At 39.0% G+C, this 20,105-nt stretch overlaps 1 protein-coding gene across 1 annotated transcript in view; it reads right to left on the bottom strand.

The window, feature by feature from the left end:
- Nucleotides 1–6,598: 6,598 nt before the first annotated feature.
- Nucleotides 6,599–20,105, bottom strand: part of wnt10a (wingless-type MMTV integration site family, member 10a) — a 28,276-nt gene continuing 14,769 nt past the window's right edge. Inside the window, exon 5 of the mRNA XM_042425423.1 lies at nucleotides 6,599–9,186. Within this exon, the coding sequence (XP_042281357.1) occupies nucleotides 8,626–9,186 (561 nt within the window). The 3' untranslated portion in view covers nucleotides 6,599–8,625. The remainder of the gene's footprint in view (nucleotides 9,187–20,105) is intronic.

Consider the following 20,105-nt stretch of genomic DNA (forward strand, 5'->3'; position numbering starts at 1 on the left):
TTGGTATGATAATGTCTATTGTAGTAAGGAACAGTACCTGCATCCTAATGGAGATGAGAATCAGTAAATGTAAGGATTTCAATGCACAATGAACAAAATGTAAGCAAAACACATACACACATTTGTATGTATTGTCTATTTGCATATAGTCTATGATGGAGTAATGAAGGTAACACATCCATGATCACAGGCGGCTCACTAACTGAAGCTAAACCAGTACAAACTATGTAATTTGCCGGTTCAGCCAATCAGCCTGGACCACCAACTCTGCAGACACATTTCCACCGAGTTCCACTCTAACTCCTCCGTTGAGTTCATTATGATCCTTTGATGCACTACAGGGCGCAAGAGAATATCTAAAGCATTAGAAGACTACAAGTGAGAAATTACCCAGAGATGAAACCATTTGGCTAACCACTAGTTTTCAGATCTGTCTCTAGAACCATACACACCCTTTCTCTGAGGCTTAGAGTCTGGTCTGGTTGAGGACCGTGGCTTCCCGTCTCTCATGGGTCAGTAGAAGCAAAGAAGAAGGTAGGAGGTAGAAAGCAGAAGGGACATAAAACAAGCCTCTGAAAAGGCTAAGATTAAAGGGTACTACTGCTTGTCCCTCGTTGCGTTATTAATCCCAAAATTACTAATTATACTGTCTCAGAAGTTTTTAAGGCTTAGTTGATGATACAGCAATTTAACTTGTTTGGGGCAGATAACTGATCAAAGCAGGACACCAGCCTAGATCGTAAAAGGAAAGGCCGAAGTTCATGCAACTAAAAGCAGACAGAGCGTGAGGGAAAACTACAGAGTTATAAAAGAATGAAGATGTACATGTATAACATGCATGAGACACTTAAGGCAAAATAAAATGAATGACATTTTAGATGGGACTGTCTCAGCAACATTAACATTCATCTGTAGAGTGAATGTTAAAGCTTAAAAAGAAATGAGTTTTTAAGCTACTTGACTGAAAGATCAGATACTGCGGACCAACAACAAAATACAAAGGTAAACATTGGATTTAAACAGTACAAGAGTGTTTAGCTTAATTGCCAGATTCATGAAATATTTTCTTCTAATCATTCCATTCAGAGCCTGAGCTTGATTAGTCAAAATTGTCTGCCACATTTATATTGATAATGGGCAAAGCCTGAATAGTATGAGATCAATACAGTTATGTCCAATTCTATATTATCTTATATAATCTTGAAAAACAGAAAGTAGATACATGAAAAACAGTAGATGGATGAATGTTGATGAGGATTTTTGTGGTGGCAGTATGACGTGGTCAGGACGAATCATTCTGACCACCACATGTAGCGAAAGCAAGATTTACAGCAGTTCAGGAGAATTCATGACAGATGAGGAAAGAATGCACAGAGATAAAAGACCAAACATAATGGCACATTAAGTACTGTGCATTCCTTTGTTTGGTGGCAATAATCAAGATATCATCTATCCTCAGATGTGTTGTTGACTTCAGTTGAGGCCACAGGCTACAGTTGATCCATTTGTCAATAATGTTTTTTTTAAAAAAGAAAGAGAAAGAGAAAGAAATTAGACCACATGACAAGATCACAAGATATATACTCTATTGAAGTGGTCTTGCCATAGATGCCTGCAAGTAAGGAATTGATTTAATGTGATTGCTGTCTTATCACTGGAGGACCACTGGATGTGTATCAGGCCATGCTATGCATTTATTTATATCTGATGTAATCATGATTACATTTGTTCATACACTTGTAAAGGAGGATGGGAGGATTTAGGCTGCATTTTGACTGAAAACAGCCCTGCGTTATAACAATGCAAAGGGCTGTGTTGGTTGGGGCGTGTTGTTTAAGGTACTGGTGAGACAATGAGATTGAGAGAATTTGCAGTCTTCTACTTCGTTGAGCTCAAAGTGCAACATTTGAATCAGTTCTGGCTGAATCAGTAGAACTAACAGTTCCTCTTGGGGAGAGCTGGCTGGACCAGCAGGGTTTTACCCTCTTCCATATATAGCCCTTCCTGTGAGGCAATGTTTGACCCTTGCTGATCAATATTTTAGGAAAGCATTTCTCTACACCATCTCATTCCCTGTCAGGCTTCAAGAAAGTGGAACTCAAATCCAGTGGAGCAAGTGTCAGCTTAGGTCGAGTGGAACATGTTCCGAATGGTGTTAAAAGCATGTACTCGTTGGCCTCTGTTCTCAATAATTAATGAGAGAAGCCACACAAAAAATTATCCCTGTTTCCTCTTCGATCCTTCCCTGGTGGAAGAGGGCATGAATTAGTAACACAGATCAAACTGCAGTGTTAGCGCAGATCAAGTATTTGTAAAGAAGCTGAAAGGACTATATAGTATACAAGAGAAGCCCTATGAGATAATGTGCATGTGCTTTGCATGTTCCCTGCTCCTGTCATATTTAATTTTAATTTGTAATGAAGCAATTCTACAGGGTATAAAAATTATGAATTAATTATCAAAATTCAAGGCCTATCTTTAGACAGAAATGTCTTGAATAAGAGTTTAAAAGCAAAGTTTAAACTGAAATATTTGCAATCAGAAAAGATAATAAAATCATCAGTCCTCTGGAGGATATGCTTTAGTTTTATTTGAAACCTGTGAACAAATTACTCGATAATAGATATCTTTGAAATGATTTAACCTCAAAGGTTGGTCTGCTACAGCTAATTGGATTAAACTATCCACCTGTGTGGGCTCCTCTGATCTAGCTTCAAGCGGGGCATCTATGCTGATGTAGTATGTCTAAAATGACAATCAGGGACTGCAATTCTTCCAAACCTTACTGTAAAATGCATTTTCAGCTGTCCCTGAATTTAGAGTCATGAGTAATCTATTAAGAGAAAGCCATGCAACAGCAGAAGCGCCAGTCAGTATTACTTAACTACAAATCCCCTAACTACAAACTTGATTTCTTGTTTTTCTAAGCACCTTTGGTGATTCACCAACTGACAACTATATTTTCAAATTACATAACCCACAGACAACCAAATCATGAATCCATTTGCATGATGCTATCGCTGTAAAATGTGTCTGATATTTTGTCTGAGAGTTGATGAAAACGTATCAAATTCTCATCCGGCGCAGCGCATTGACAGAGCTTTAATAACCAGTGTAACATTTCATTAGTGCAGTCAGAACAGTGAGGTCATTCATAACATCATCATGTCAGCTGACTTAGGATGATCAGTCACACACTGATATCATCTACTGTATAATGTCTTGGCTTGTGCTGCTGATTGTTAATACTGTTGCTGTTGTTTTGTTTGACTTGCTGCATGTGGCATGCACACACAGCACATGCGGATTACTGTTATAATGCACTTTTCACTGTTCTTTTGCCTGAGTTTACTTGTAGGGACTGGTCCATCACATTTGTTCTTTTCAATCCACCCTTGAGGGAAAACATTTATTCCCCATCAAGCTTGTAAAAGCTAACTGCCTGTCTGTCTTCTTATCTTTGGCTTCCTACATGTCTTTTTTTACATCTTCATACATTTATTTCTGTCTTATTGCTTGCTTTTGTTGGTGTTTTTTTTTGTTTGTTTGTTTGTTTGTTTTTTTAAACATTTTTTTTACCCGCTTGGATAACCAATGATACAGCTATGGTTTTTAATTCACATTGTCTTGAGTTTAAAACTTTAAAAAGGACAGACAACAACATTAACTACAAAAGATTATTCACAAAAAGGCACACTTAAACAAATGCACACATGCCTACAAGGGTATATAAACACTTGCATGCACAAATACTCACACACAAACATACAGTACATGCCAGGAAGAGAAAGGCATGCTTTTTCTTGCTGTCTCTCACTCGCTGTCTCTCTTCCTGTCTCTTGCACACATATTTTACACATGCCCAGCAGTTAAAAATGCACTGATTAGAGTTTGGATGCTGTGGTCTTGTTGCTTGTAGGAATATGCAAAAGATGCTTTTAATTAGTTTGTTTACTGTGAGGATAATTGAGTTATTAAAACATTCTTTACTAGTCATCTCAGAGAAGAACAATATCAATTAGGAAATTAAGGTTACAATTAATAAATGTACTTGTTGACAGTTTGGTATGCAGCGCCAAAGGACCAAACTTGTCAGTGTCCTGGGAAAATCTTTAATTCCCAGAAAAAGTTGTGTATTTTCCCTACTAAGGCAAATAGGGAAATTTGTAAGTTGTTGTCTGAAATGCAGTGGTTTTACAAGTCATTTTGCTCTGCATAGTGAAGAGCCACATGTCATCACTTGTTATTTTCTTGCATAGTGACTGTTCATTTAGGCGTCATTGCACAACAACCTGACCTTGTCCTTGAAAACATTAAAGAATGTTTAACAAGTGATGCAGACCTGCTAGTTCATGCCAAGGGATCATAACACAATAAATCTCATTCACCAGCATAATGTTGTTTCAGCTCAAATCTGCAGTCACTTTGGGACCTGCTCTCTAAAAAAATAACAGCCACTGTTCAAATAAACTCAACACACAAGCCCAGGCCTGGTGTTTCTGACATTCACAGGCAAGAACTATTCTCATGAAGATTAATGTTTTTTTCTTCTTCTTCTTTCAAGTAATCTGATATTAAACAAGTATTTATCAAGGATTATCATATCTGTTCAGGCTTTGAATAGTTATATGATCATTTGGCATTTGTTTCTTTCCATGCAAGATGAAATCATTAAAGCTGAAAAAAAGTAGGCATTTTTATGTACAAGTGCTGCTTATTTACAATAGAGAGGATCAGCTGAACTTTGATTTGGCTGCTACTGGATTCTGTTGGTGGAAGAGCCCAGTAAGGATCTCAGCAGGTTTCTCAACCTTGGCATCAGGTTGCTGCCACACATAAAACAAGCTTGCATACTCATACCCTGTCACTTAAATGCACATGCAAAAAGAAACACACATTCTTGCATAAACAAACACGCACGTGCAATTCGCACACAGGGTTGTCACCACAAGTTCACATACGCACATAAACTATTTATATGTAGAGAGGGAGATGAAGAGCATGTTCACTTAAATCAAGCATTCAGTGCACTGAAAGATGCACTGTGCATGCTTAACTCAACATACGGATGCACCAAAGAGGGGAGAGGGAGCGGCAAAAGGAAGCTCTCTCTTTTCTCTCTGAATGTGAGTAGTATGTTTGGATAAGAATAGCACTGCATGATGCTGAAATAGCACCTTTTTACTGCACATCTGTTTACTTTGAAAGTGTATCTCTTGCATTCTTACACTTGACTTGGTGACTTCATCACTTCCCTCAGGGCATAGAATATGTAAGTGAGTCAGGACACTCAACAGGATTTCTCTCTGCACGCAAGCAGCAACTGGTAAGGGGGGTGGGGGGCGGGGGGGGGGTCTATACTTGACCACAGATTTGCGGTTTTATCTGGTCTGGATATATCTTAATGTCCCCACTAAAACATTCAGGCAATGTACAGTCAAAGTAATGACTAGGATATCTGTAACCGCAGTATGGATGCAAACTGTTCCAGTGAGAGGTCGTTTTTTGTAGTTTTTTTAGTCATTGTAGACAGAATAAAATCTTCTGCACACTTTCTCCACAGCAGATTTGACATTTATTAGCCGAGCTTTCTGAGAAACAGTATATACATATACAATATACAGTATATCCTCCATATCAGGAGGGTAACAAATGTCAAATAAAGAAATCTGGTTTTCCCCTTTTCATGTTTTTAGATCATTGTCATAAACATATGGGAAATAAAGGTTAAGAAAATAAAATATTTCTATTTTAAATACTACACTGAAAAAAACATTTACATGACATTTAAATATCACACACAGACAGACAAACAGGGGAACACACTGTTTGAGGAATAGGCATTTTTCACAGAAAATTTTGATGCGTCACAGTAGGAAAAGCAAAGGTGTAAATAACAACGTTAAAAATGGCTGAATTTTGGTTTCAGGATCCTGCTATTGTGCATGCTAAGCCATCATTTATGTTATTAGTAACACCTGTGCTTTTCCTAATACAGCAAGTTAAAATGTGAAATGTGAAAAATGTCTATGGCCTTAAAACATTGAAAACGTTGTCATAAATAGAAGGACTGTCAATTGTCAAAATTATTACGTGTACTGTACATTCAGGTACATACCTGTACCTGATTTGATGTTTCCGACAGTGGACAATCTTACTTTTTATGACAAATTTTCTGATGCCTTTGTGACTAAAAGATCAGCTAATAAATGTACAAAATAACCTTGGTACAAAATAAAAAATATATATACTTGGAATATGTACGTTCCTACAGGATTGAAACTTGATGAAAACTAATGACCTCTGAAGTAATCTTACCATAAATATACTGTAGCATAACTAAGGAATTTATCATCATTAGCATGCAGGCAGCACCTGACTCTTGACAAAATAAACATAAAACTGCTCTCTTAGCAAATACACTACTTTCACGTATTTTATTATTTCATCACATTGATTCCCCTTTTAATATTATGGTCTTTCTTTATTGTTTTACAAATATTAAGTTATCCACAAAAATAAAATAACTTAGATAATAACCATATTAAAACATAAAAAATACATACATACATACATACATTACATTACATTTATGACATGAAAAAAATGCATATTGCTGATATCTCCCAGAGTTCTCCTGGACACAGTTCTGTGTGTGCAAACTACTTATCAGAATCAAAATAATCTGTAACACCAGAAACATAATTCCAGATTTTTTTTTCCCTCTGCTTTCAACACAGAAACATTTTTGAAAAAAAAAATTAAAAATAAATTACACTGTCTGATAAAAACAGTACAGTACAACTCATACACGTTACTTGAGACCAAATATGATCTTCAAAATGTGCATATGGCAGAAATCCATGTCAGCTTTGTTATTTCTATAGCCGGAAGTTGACATCAGAATATCGGTTGAACATATGTACACGTTGAAGAAGTGTGAGGAAAGTGAGTGTAGATATATTACAAGAAGCTTACAGTGTCGCACACAGTGCATTGCATCACAAAACAGGAAACACTTTGATTGATGACAGCCTTGGGTGTTTATAGTGCGAGGAACTGAAGCCTGTTCATGTGCACTCAGTTTCCTATAAGTCAAATTAATTGATTATTATGCAGCATTATTATATTTTATTTACATTGCTGTTCAGATCATGCTGAAAATGAAATCCAACTTCACTTGATAAATTAATATGAGGGTCTCCTATGCACTGTACTCTGACAATCCTCTTATTTTACATCGCACATACAACATAGACAACACATGGAACGTTTTGGATAATGTTAATTCAGGACGATGTATCTGTGCTGTGATTGGGGAGGTTGTAATACATGATCTCAAAACAGCGGTGCAAGCTTGTGTCATGATGGTTTTTCAAACAGCGATTCTCAAATTGATTCACAAAAAGAACCTTATAGTGTATATAGGCCTATAGGTGCTTGTTCTTCTATTTGACGCTGATTTGTGTGATTAAATCCTCCGTTAAAAGGGAAGGAAATGTTTTCAGTTGTTAAGGTCTGTTATGAGAAATCCCAGGAAGCAGCATCAACAATCAAACTATCAGACCAGACTTTAGATTGGCTTAAGTTTTATCCATTATTAATCATTGTTGTAAAGTCCTCCTTTCCACGGTGGTCATCCTTTATTGTAAAAAGTTTTCTCCTTTAATGCAACCTTATAATAGAAATCATCCTGGGACTCCTGTCTGCCTTTTTTTAGCCCTGTTAGCTGCGTTTTACATTATGCACACAACATAGTAATATTGACTGATACAATTATAGAGCGTCAGTTGAGCCAGACGATGATCCCCTGGTTTTCAGCTTCTTTGATAGGGATGTGTTCTAGCTGTAACCTGATAGCTGCTATAAACACTGAAACTTCAGAACTGCCCTCGAACAAGGCACTAAATCCTTAGGTGCTCCAGGTGTGTTGTGCTGTGACAAATCCTGTGCACAGTGAATCCTGCTGTGTGAAACAGTCTATATTTGTCTCTGAAAAACACTGTGTAACATGGTGTTTATGCTGTAAATCATGGTCGTATTGGTGATGGGGGGGACTATCGTATATATTGTATGATTGGTTTGGAAAGAAAAAAAAAATCTGATGTCCTCCCCCCGCTTTTTGAGTTTCATTGGAACGCAGATCTCAGCCTTTTCCCCTTTTACAGTATATCTCTGGTGCTATAAAGATTTTTTTTTCTCTTGACTGCAATCTACTGCTTACTCTCTACTTCCTCTTAGCTCATCTGAATCCCATGCAGCAGTATGCCAGTCAACAAACGTTGAAACAATAATCATTTGTCGCTTTCAGATATTTGAATTTTCAGACATTTAGCTGATGTAACTGTGTTACTTTGTATCGACAGGAACGCAGAACATCCGTGCTCTCTGAGTTGTGCTGCATACGCACACTCTTACCAACATGCACATCTATCTTTCTGCTGGCTCAACTGCTTCACACTCCGTCCTTGCTCTTCAGTTCTGGAAAGGAAAACAGCAGTCCACCGCAAAAAGTAATGGGGCACAAACAGTATAACGGTCATGTTCCCCTTTCAAATTAATAATGTTTATTGAGTCTGTTCTTTCTTTCTTTGTTTTTATCATGTAGTCTTTTGGTGTTTTTCTTCATTTACAGACACTGACCCACTCTGTTATCCTGCACTGTTCACAGACCACGTAGCAGCACCAGTGAAACTTGCAGTTGCAGCGTTCGCTCCGTGTCTGCTGCAGGATGTTGTGGCCTCTCCCACAGCACAGACTTTCACAGTTGTCCATGCCGGGGCTGGTCTTGTTGCAGATCCGGCCCTGCGTGCCCGCTGAGTCCGACCCCAGGTCCCGCTCGCAGAAATCTGGCGATTTTTCAAAGTAGACCAGTTCGTTGATGCTTGGCCGCCTCCGATGCGTGTGATGGTGGTGATTGTGGTGGTTGTTCTGATGGTGGTGATGGTGGTGGTGGTTGTGATGGTTATGGTGGTTGTGGTGGTTGTTGTGGTTGTTGTGGTGAGAGTGGTCGAGCTGCCCGGTGTTCCGGTTGTGAGCCTTGATGAGCGTGGCGATGTGGAAGCGCTCTTTGAGGATTGAGCCGACCACCCGGAACTCAGGGGTGACCTGCCAGCAGGTCTTCAGCTGGCAGCTCCCCGACGTCCCGTGGCACTTGCATTTCCTCCTCATGTGGTCGAGAACCACCTGTGAAAAACACAGACGGAAACAGACAAAAAGAGAGAGAGTGGGATGGAGGGAGGAAGTGAGCAGAGGCGAGGGAGGGAGAGGAAGAAAATGAGAAGGATTAATGACTTTCTTGATCACTGGTTGCATTTGAAGTTTAATATAAACAGGAACAGGCTGTTGCAGACTGCATGTCATATTTCATACTGGCTTTACTTCAGTGTTTTTCATTTGTTTGTTCTTCTGAGCAAGCCTTGGTTCCACTGTGCTATGAATGACATATAATGCCCTGAAGGAATATTGGTCCCGCATTTAAGAAGCCAGGTGGTCCAACTCTGAGTCTGTTGTCAAACATACTGATATCAAATAACACAGATGGATGCAGGCATTACCCAAACAGATAGCAGCGTCATTATTCATTTCTTGGCATCAGGTAATGACTCCAAGCATGACCCACATGTAGTGGCACATTAGGCATCAGAGCATTGCAGTATTTACATATTTTCACTTTAATGGTTTAATGCTGGCCAGTGAATTCCTTGACAACATGGATACTAACAACAACTGTGGATTATTTTATTACATGTCAGTGAACGGAAGCCATTTTCACGCATGATGAGCTTGTTCATCTTCTACAGCTACATCTGCATGCATAAACAAGCACAAATACAAAGTGTCCTGTTAGAGCATGGCCAACACTGCAAAAGCTACCCACTCCTTTCAGCAGCAGCAGCAAGTGTGTGCAGCTATCCTTGTTAGGACATTGCATTGACTTCCATTTATTGTGGACAGCCTAATCCAGCCCTAACTTTAACCATGATTAATTCATGCCTAACCCTAACCTTAACCTAACCTCAATTAACATCTTAACCCTAACCATAACCAGGACCTCAGAGATGATGTTTTTCATTAGGACTGGGTGAGGACGGTCCCCATGAGGACTACTGGTCCCGACAAGTTCAGCGTTTATACCGGAAAAGGCACACACACACACAGCTTTGAGGAAATATTACTGGGATGGATAGGACTCATGTCATGTGGGATGTAATGTGTGTGTGTGTGTGTGTGTGTGTGTGTGTGTGTGTGTGTGTGTTTATCAGTCATCACGAGGTCTAAACTTTAAGATCCAATTACCAACAGGAACACCGGGCCACCCAGAGTACTGACAGATGCTGCTTCTGCTGCCGCCCCTATCAACACACACACACACATATATACACGCACATGCTGGACACTTGCACAGTTAAACACATTCCACACATGTGCTAGCAATAATGCTAATCTCCACACATGCACAAAATATGATTGTCACCCACACACTCACATAGGATAAGGCGGAACTGGCAGAAATACAGGTATAACCTATTACTGTAAAGGAGATAAGTTAAAGAGTGTCATGGTATGTATGTTCATGCTTGTGTGTACACGGTGGATGTATGTGCGTGCAGGAGGGCTTTCTTGCTTTGCCTCAGAGCGTGAAAATCTTCCAAGAGCACCATGTGGATCATTTTCCCTGTTAAGAAATTACATAGTGAAACCCCCTTCCATTATTTAACTAGGATCTCATCCATTAAAGAGACAGAAAAAGGAACAGAAAGAGCACAGAGAGAAAAATAACAGAGATGGGATATGTCATGTATCTATTGAGTGTGGCAATCCAGTTATCCACTTCTCAAAAGTCAAGGTCGATCTGGACCAACGCCAAAAAAACAGATACTTCACTTCCCCTGATTCCCCTGTGCTTTATTCCACCTTTCTCATGGGGAACGAGAACAAGTTGTGGAATACTTAAAAGGGCTTGGTTTGCGTGCAGCAAGGCTCCATTTCACGCTGTGCTGTGTGGGTTTCCCAATTGAGCAAACCATACAGAGTAAAGAAGGGGAAAAAAAACATCGTTCCCTGTTCTGGAGCATGAATGAGTGGAGAGGTGGATGAAAGAATGAAACTGTGATAAATGGAGCCACTTGACTCATCTGTTTGGAATGAACAAGTATAGCAAAAGAAAACACTCTAGTTTGCCACAGAGCCAAAGTTAATAGTGATCAGTCACACTGTCTCAAAAAAGCAATAAAACAAAAAATATCAGACCACCTGTGGAGCAGGGAAGGTCATGATACATCCAACTGGAGCTGCAACAAATGATCAAAGAGATATTCCTTTCCTCAGACTTAAAGGCTATTCATAGAGTTAGGGTTAGATTTCTTACTGATTTACATGCATTTATGCAGACTTTCTAAATATATATTTATGTGATGATATGTTTATGTTACTGTCACTCATTGAACTTTCTAGGAGTGTAGGGCATTTGAAGAAATTAAATGTTCTTGAGCCTGCAGCTTAAAATACATCATACAATGTATTATAACAATTATACAAAAGAATGCAAAAGATTTTAAGCTGTTGCATCACTGCATGTTTTGCTCACAATGTGTGTTAAGATAACAGAAAGTAACCTAGAAGCATGCATTTTGGATAAACATGGTTGTACTGTTATTGCCAGTGTTTAAAAGAAAGTTAAAGGAAGCTGTGATCAGTGGTGAAGATATACTAGAGGCTGTAAGTCTTTTTGGTAAACAACATTATAATAGCTCAAACAGCACTTGCACTTTAAGAATTCAGATTGCAGCATTTGGTTCAGTTTTTACATAGGGGCAGAGGCAACCCCAGAATCACAAACATGCTGGCCTTAAACACACAGCAAAGTCTGTAATCATAAAGCTCTCCAACCCACTTAAACCTTAAAGAGTCAAACTGTCCTAGGAGTCATAATTGCATCCACATTGCTACTGTTTGAAGGTACATTCACAGCAGGATAGCAGTTTAAACGTACAGTAACACAACAAAAAACAGCTAAAAAGTGTTATTTCTATTGACATTTAATCACATTATTGCAGGGGTAAAAGCCGATTCTAGGAGTTTACGAACCATGGCAGTGTGTCTCAAAATTTTTTATGTGTATCAGAATAGAATGGTTTACGTAAGAATAAATATTTTCCTGAGGTAGAAAAAACATGCAATGCCTGCAAAACCTTTGCTGTTCCAGCTCTACCACATGTCTGACTTCCATAACTCAGAGTCAGAGTGCAGCAAAATGCTATTTTGCTCCTGGTTTTATTAGCCTATATGTCACTATAAAAGGATAATAGCCGCTTCCTAAAAATTTAATTTAGAATCAGCCACTCTCAGCTAACTTTTACAACTTCTTGTTACTCAACAAAGTCCAACATGTTACGAGAACGACCTACAACAGCTTTCTAGATTTAAAGGGGAACAGAACTCTTATTTATTTAAAATGTAACATATCTGCCAGTTCAAGATCAAAAGAACTGCATCTATTAGTTACGTTTAAGGGTGGATCTATCCATTAAACACATGAGGCATGCTGCACACCCTAAGGTCTGAATGGGCAGAGCTTGAAAAAAAATGTTTGCAGGCTCCTAAAACCTCAACAAAAGAACATAACTCCAGGTGAAAAGTACTTTGTGTGTGTTGGGGAAATGTCAAATGTTCCTTTGACGTGTAGTTGAAAGGCAAACCGGTAGAATCAGACTCTTAACAGGTAATAGGAAATAGGGAAGCTGTCTGCTCTTGCTATATCAGAAGTGGTCTGTCAGTATGTAATGTGGAGTGTTGATCCATCTGACAAAAGAGCTGGGGGAAACGCCTGTTGAGTACATTTTGTACAAGTGGAAAGTTAAGAAGAAATGTACCAAAGAGCTCCTGATTTAACTAATGGAAAGGCTGCATCACATTTTGAATTTAATTTAGATTTAAAGGTGTCTGACTAAATAAATGAAGCATGCATTAACTTGTTCAAATGCATGACACTGCTTTTAATCAAATAACAAAGGAATGACTTGGCACAGTGAGTTGATTTGCATCCAATATGGTGCAGATTTTGAATTAGAACATGAGTCAGAAAAAAAACAAACTGTTGTAGTCTTTCCTCTCTTAACATCCTTATCTTCAAGTCACTTTTTTCCCATTTTGACTGTATTTTTCCAGATATAAACCAGTCTAAGAATTAGGCTGGTTAATTGATGATGACATGAAAGGTTGTGATTTTCTGGTTTCTTCCAGTTCACTTTATATTCTACCTGGGGGTATGACTGTGTGTAACAAAGGAGAGAGGGAGACACATAGAAACGTGTGTCGTCTGTCTCTTTGTCTGTGTTTACGATATCTGACTTGACTACTGTGGAAAAAAGGAAGAAAACTGATGCGATGATTTACGGTTACCCTGTTGTTGATCATGACAATTAGCCCTGAAGACATTGAGGGTTGGTGGAGGAGGTGCTGGGTGGTGGAGCTGAAGGGGGGAGTATACAGTAAATGGGGAGGTGAGGGGAAAGGAGAGAGGAAAAGAGGATGACAGGAGGAGGAGATGATCTTTGGATTATCTCGTTGCTGTTCTTCCACTGCTTGTAGATATACAAAGGCTGTTTGTGTGGGTGTGTGACAGTGCGTGTGGGTGTTATTACAAATCACCTGTCCGTCTAGCCGATACTCTATCTAGGCTCAGCCATCATGTCCTGCCGCTATCAGCCTTATCCTGCGGATTAGATTCTAATCGGTTTTCCAGTGTAATTTATCGTCAGCTATGATAAATCAGGAAATACACACATATTATCGGTCTAACTCAACTTTATACAAACTATAAAATACTTGATTGCAAAAAACCTGTTGCATAACACACTTACTGTCTGCTATGGTAATGTGTCTAGAGACTCTGTAGAGTTTCAGAGGAGTAAAATAGATTAAACAGGGGAAAATTCTGTTGGTTTTTACAATATTATCATTTATTCGCATTAAAGTATCATCATTTAAAAAGATGTTTTACTAGATGAAAAAAGGAAACCTGACATATTCTATTCCATGACTTACAAATGGGCTTACATGTTCACCACATAGATGTAATTGCATCAAATGCAATGGTGGACCGCAGTTAGAAACAAACATCTGGCAACTTTTAATTGGCTTACAGACTGAGACAGAGGTGTCTATAAAACAACCCCAGACAGAGATCAAATACGACATGTTGGTGGCAGATTAGGACTGCAAGCTACATAATACAGTAAAGTTGTGGAAGAGTACAACATGTTGAAGTAGAGCAGAGCAGACTACCGTGCAACGAAGGGGAGTGGATGAAGTAAACTTAAGATCAGAGGTGGTGTCTGGCCTGGTTACCACAGTCAGACATTCGAAATGAGTGCATTAATTAGGTAAAGGTGTGATTATTATAAAATGCATCGCACTCATTGGCCCTTACACACTGTTTTATGGGATATTCACCTTTACTGGGAAGCAGACAGAATCAAAAGACAAGAAACAAGAGGCCAGAAAGAGAGATTGACATATGATCAAAGTCGAAAGCCAAAATTGAGCCGGAACTGCACCCGTGCACTTTACACACATTTTTAGTCTAGTTTTTTTGTGTTTTGCGTCAGCATGAATGAAAATGAATGTGTCAGTCTTATGTATTTGCTCATCTAAAACACATTCCATTTAGTAATACTCAATAATTACAGTGATTATTTTCTAGAACATACAAACCTAATGAGGCAGTTGTTCATTTGCTGCATGCAAGTGCCTGTTACAGCCTTGCCATAACACCTGCTGTGCATGACTACAGTATGCCAAAGGTGAAGTGTTACCACACTCCTCTTAGCGTAATGTTACACCTATTTTGTCGTTTGGCTGATTCAATACTGACTCAGTGATTATGATCAGTCAGTGATTACTTTCTGCAAAGCTTTTTTTGCAGAGGGAAAGTCCATGCAGCATGACATACAGCACAAATGTCTGATGGAGAGGAGTAGTAGCTACTGAGGAGTTGAGCAATTTGCTGGCTGTCTGTATTTATAAGACCTTTGATGAGAAATCCCAGACCAGAAAAAAATATGTACTAAATTGTATTCCTTGTTGTCAAATGTGTGTGTGATCCTTGTGACAGGCTAAACTTCAAACTGGTGTATATGTACACAAGCAATATGAGAAGTCTGTAACAGCTTGTTATTTAATGTAAAATGCTTTCATTTTAGTCTCAATGCTAATCCACACTTGAAATCAACACCTTTCTGCAATAATGTTCCCTGTGTGGAGGCACAGTAGTTGAGCAACTTCGTTGCCAGTCATAACCAACTGCAATTTACCAGTATAATTTATGGCTTATTCCCTGTTTTGTAGTGCGCATTGAATTTAATCATTGGTCAATCCCTGTGTCATCACTGCTAAGTACTTTTGGGAAAATCCTAATCTAATGTCTATGTGTCCCACAACCGACCCTTCTCACTGATAAGCAGCAGACTAGTCTGCACGCTGCCTTGTGTTTGTCAGTTCAAAGAAAATCTACTAAAGGACCTTTAAAGCCAAGCAGAAAGCCAAGGCAATATCAAAGCACACAAACAAATCCCACAGCAGCACATTAAGCCCAGACATCACTTTAAACAAATCAAACGCCTTGCTTCAAAAGAACAGTTAAACGCATACAGACAAATACACACGCACACATGCAAACACAATGACATGCAATTACTGGGCAAATGCATATCTACAGTTTACATTAAGAACTATACTACATTAGAACGCATCTGTGAGTGCCTGTTTGTGTGTGTGTGTGTGTGTGTGTTTGTGTGGTATTTACTCACTGTTGAGTGCACACTTTGTCCACAGCTCTCATTTAGAGACTCTAATAAAATGTTATTACCAGCATAAGCACTTCCACCTGCTGAGCTTTTACTATGAAACATTTGCCTCTGTGTATTTTAATGTGTATTTGTGAGTGTATGTTATAAGGATGGAACGAGCATGATTATGTGTGTGTACGTATGCTCATGCATGTGTGTGTGTGCATGTGTTGATGTGTGTGTGTAGTATGCGGTGGGTCAGATCAAATGCTCTCCCTCTGTACTGTCAGGACTCAGGAATGCTCTGCACACCACTGATGATATGAAATGGCCTCTAAGGAGTGCAGGACTAACCTCGCACTAATGTTGCTATTTTTGATCAAACACACTTTGCTTCTCGTGTGGGTTCTGAGTCAATGAATTAACGTGAATGGGTTCTCCAAAGCAGTTTATCATCGCTCAAGGGTTAAATTGAGCATAAAAGGACCTACGAATCTCACTATTGCTGGTTTGGATCAAGCCAGAGGGGGTGCTGCTCTAGATTCATCACGGTTCAAGCGCTCTGATGAAGCCTTAAACATCAGCTATACAAACATTTACAGTTTTCCAGTTGGTGGCATCTTAGTTGTCACAATATTGCTCTTGGTTTTCATTTAATCCAGTCACAACCTTTGTCCTTTGGCACTGAGTGTTATATACATTACATTGCAATATATTATTAATAAGTGCAGCAGGGGCTGGCGCCAGTAATTACAAATCAAATCAGCAATTTCCCTTTCCTTTGAAAGCAGTGCTGTCTTCACTGTGATGCTTCTACAATTGTTTGATGAAAGCTCAGTCTCAAGTAGTTTCCTGAAAGGTTTTCAAACAACGGTTGCAGATAGAAGGAATCGTTTTTGTGATAATATGCTTGTTCGTTTCTTGCCAAGCACTGATAAGAAGATCAATGCTACACTCATATCTGTCAGCTAAATATAAGGCTGGAGCCAGTAGCCAGTTAGCTTGGCTTAGCATAAAGACTGAAACACGGGGGCACAGCAAGCCTGGTTCTGTCTCAATGTAACAGAATCCACTTCCCAGCACCTGCAAAGCTAAATATACAATTTACATGTTATATCTTGTTTGTTTTATCTGTACAAAAATCAAAGTGTGAAAAAGACACACTGCGGTTATACAGGGGGGTTATGAGCGGGGCTTTTTCTTGGCTGGGTGCAGTGACTTCCTGGAGCATTTGATTTACTTGCTTATGTCAAAATTTTAGGCCTAAAGAATACAACTATATTGGATGCTTTTAACACACAATGCAAGTGTAAAGTCACCCTTAATGCCAAAACTGCATTTTAATTTTTAATGATTACTGACAGACTTCTTGCTGCACTTTTACTCCCACTTAGGTATAGTGAAGATCACCACAAGTCAGCAAAATACGAAAAATAATAAGACACAAACGACAATAAGAAATTATAACACTTGAGATGATTTGCCTGTGTCTCCCCCTGAGTCTGGGCAAATGTCTCAAATGTTCAAAATCTTTTTTGAACAGCATGTTGCCTAAAAACGGGGTGAAAATGAGTTCAAGTATATAGTTTCCTTCCAGAAAAAGGGCATTCCATATTTCTTTACTCCCCTGAAGTTAGGCCCTGGTAATTGTAATTACTAGAAGATGCTTGCCAGTAACATGGCACACTGTTGCATAGCCGGCACTGTCACCACCTGCCTAATGAACAAGACAGGATTCAACAGAAACTCGGCATGGCTCTACAGTATAAGCTCTGCAACATGAACACAAGGAAAGCCTGCCAAGCATTTGTTTTGAGGTGTGCTCTCTAAACGATGGAGAAGTACCTTCAGAAAAAAAAAAGGAAAAAAAAACTTGGCCAAGAAATTTACTGCCCCACTGAAGTGTTTCCATGTCATAAGCAGCCATTTTAAACATGTAGTCACGCTTTTAAAACCACTCTTATTAACTCCTGAACAGTAGTGTGATTTGGTTCACCGGAAATTAACAGTAACATGGAGGGCTGGAGGGAAAATAAAATCTGATTAGTGAGGAATCCAAAGAAAAAATTTGACTGTTTGGCTTATGAAACTATGAATTAATATATACATGAAGAAAAATAAGACAATTATAAATCAGCTATATTAAAAAAAAAACTTTATCGCCCTTTATAAAGCGGCTTTCACATTAAATAGAACCATGATTATTTGGGTAGCAAACACCTTAATTCATAATGTGTTTTTACTTGTTTTAATTTTTTTTTTTTTTTAAATAATTTAAATGTTTCAAACATATTTTGTAACTTTTATTATTAAGTATAAACAAGCAGCTGGTTAAGAACTATACACATATACTACATAGATGTAACTTTACATATATGTAACATTGATTGACATCATGTGTAGATAAATCTTCCCACCTTATTAATTTCTTGTGCCTGCATAGTGTACAGCACAGTATTATAATCAGCCCTGTTGGAGAGAAGTTGGAGGAGGCAGGAGAGGGGGAAGAGGGGAGGGAAGGAAGGGCGAATCTCTTTCTACTTTCCGCCCCGGTGTTTGAAGTCTAAAATCTTTTGCAGGGTTTTAAACATCTGTTTCCAAACTGCCAGCAGCCACTAATTAGGGCTAAAAACAAGACGGGACGTCGTGAGAACCCTGGGGTGGGCATGAGGCGACATGCACACCCCGCTAAAAAACCACCGCATTCCTCTACTTAAAGACTACTTCTCAAGAAAGGGGGAGCGGGGCAGGGGGTGGAGCGGTAGAGAGAGGTGAGGTGGTAGTGGCGGGTCGGTGGGAGGAAAGAATCACGGGAAGGATAGGCATTATTTTGAGGCCCCACCTGTCAGTGTTTTCTGTTTGATACTAGGGGCCATGTGAGTGCGTGTGTGCATGTGTGTGTGTGCAAGTGTCACAAGATCTTAGAGGGGTTTTGTTGCGGCTCTCAGTACCATTTGAAGTCATCAAGGTGCATGATATTTTACAGTATATACATACTAAGTTTGTTCTCCCTCTCTATCTTTGTTTCTCTCTCTTTTCCTCATTCTCTCCAGCCAGGTATTGCCTCTGTATATTACACTCAAGCAGTAATCCTCAGCTTGTGGTGAGCTGTAACAAGTCAGCCAGACTCTTCTGAGCAGCTCCATGTAAAAGATGGTTTAAAGAACCCTAGCAAGGTCATCAGGGGTCATCAGGCTTGTGTCAAAACACAAGAGGTAAAGGTCAGGAGCACTGGCTATCATTTAGTCCCCGCTGGTCGTAACCAGAATCTTTGCAAAAAAAACGAGGTGGACTCTTTGATGTCGCTGATGACTGCCTCAGCTCGTCTGGCTGGAAATAGAAGCCTGGCACACAGAAAACAAAATTTATTGCAAGGAATCTGAGAGCCAATATTTATCCTTTCTAAATATCCTTCTGGAAAAATCAAACTGTAAATTAAAATGAAGCTGAGTAGCAGCACTTTAAGTTTGTTTTTTCTTTTGAGCTCCTGTTGCTCTCCTTAAAGTTTAAAGGGTGTAATTACATTTTCTGATTTTGAAATATTTTTCTTCAAGGCACTTCACCTGACAAATAGTCAAACTGGCCCGGTTTGATAAACCAGTTTTTTAATGTACAATGTAACCGTCATAAAAAAATTACACAATTCATTTGCATAATTTACTTTATAAACATTGCCTTTAATTGGCATTGTACCTTTAATTTTCATTTTGCCTCCTCTACAACAAAGAAGCGCCCTAATGAACTTCCTCTGTCAGTTTTTGTCTCCAGTCACATCTAAAAGTTGGTTTCCACACCTCGTCTTTCTGATCAAATTCATGACACAACCCACTAGCTACTGTATTTTTTTAACACACACACCGAGCCATTATACTGCCGAACAGTCTGAGCCAAAACAGAGGAGAAATATGAGCTTGAGTCTGACTCTCTCTGCAACTTTACAGTAATTCTGTCAGTTTTTTCAAGACATATCTGAAGCCTTTTGCCAACCAACTTCTGTGGTAATTATTTCATATGATGTGCTGTATCTCACCATCATCATCAATTGAGGTTATGCTTATTGTATAATAAAAGCAGTCCTTGAATATCAGGTTAATAGGCTAATGTGTCTGTGTCATCATACCTCAGTAAAAAGGTATTATTTAAAGTCAATAATGACCATCTCCACATGTCAGCGTAAAATTAAAATGAAGCTTAGAGGAAGTTCAAGCAGGAGGACTATCTTATGTTATTCATTCTCATTCCTCTTTCTCTCTATCCCTCTCCCTCTTCTCCTTCTTCTAGCATCAGCTGATCAGCTAGGGGTGTTAACTCTTT

Source organism: Thunnus maccoyii, chromosome 11, assembly GCF_910596095.1.
Source record: "Thunnus maccoyii chromosome 11, fThuMac1.1, whole genome shotgun sequence".
In the NCBI taxonomy this organism is placed as follows: domain Eukaryota; kingdom Metazoa; phylum Chordata; class Actinopteri; order Scombriformes; family Scombridae; genus Thunnus; species Thunnus maccoyii.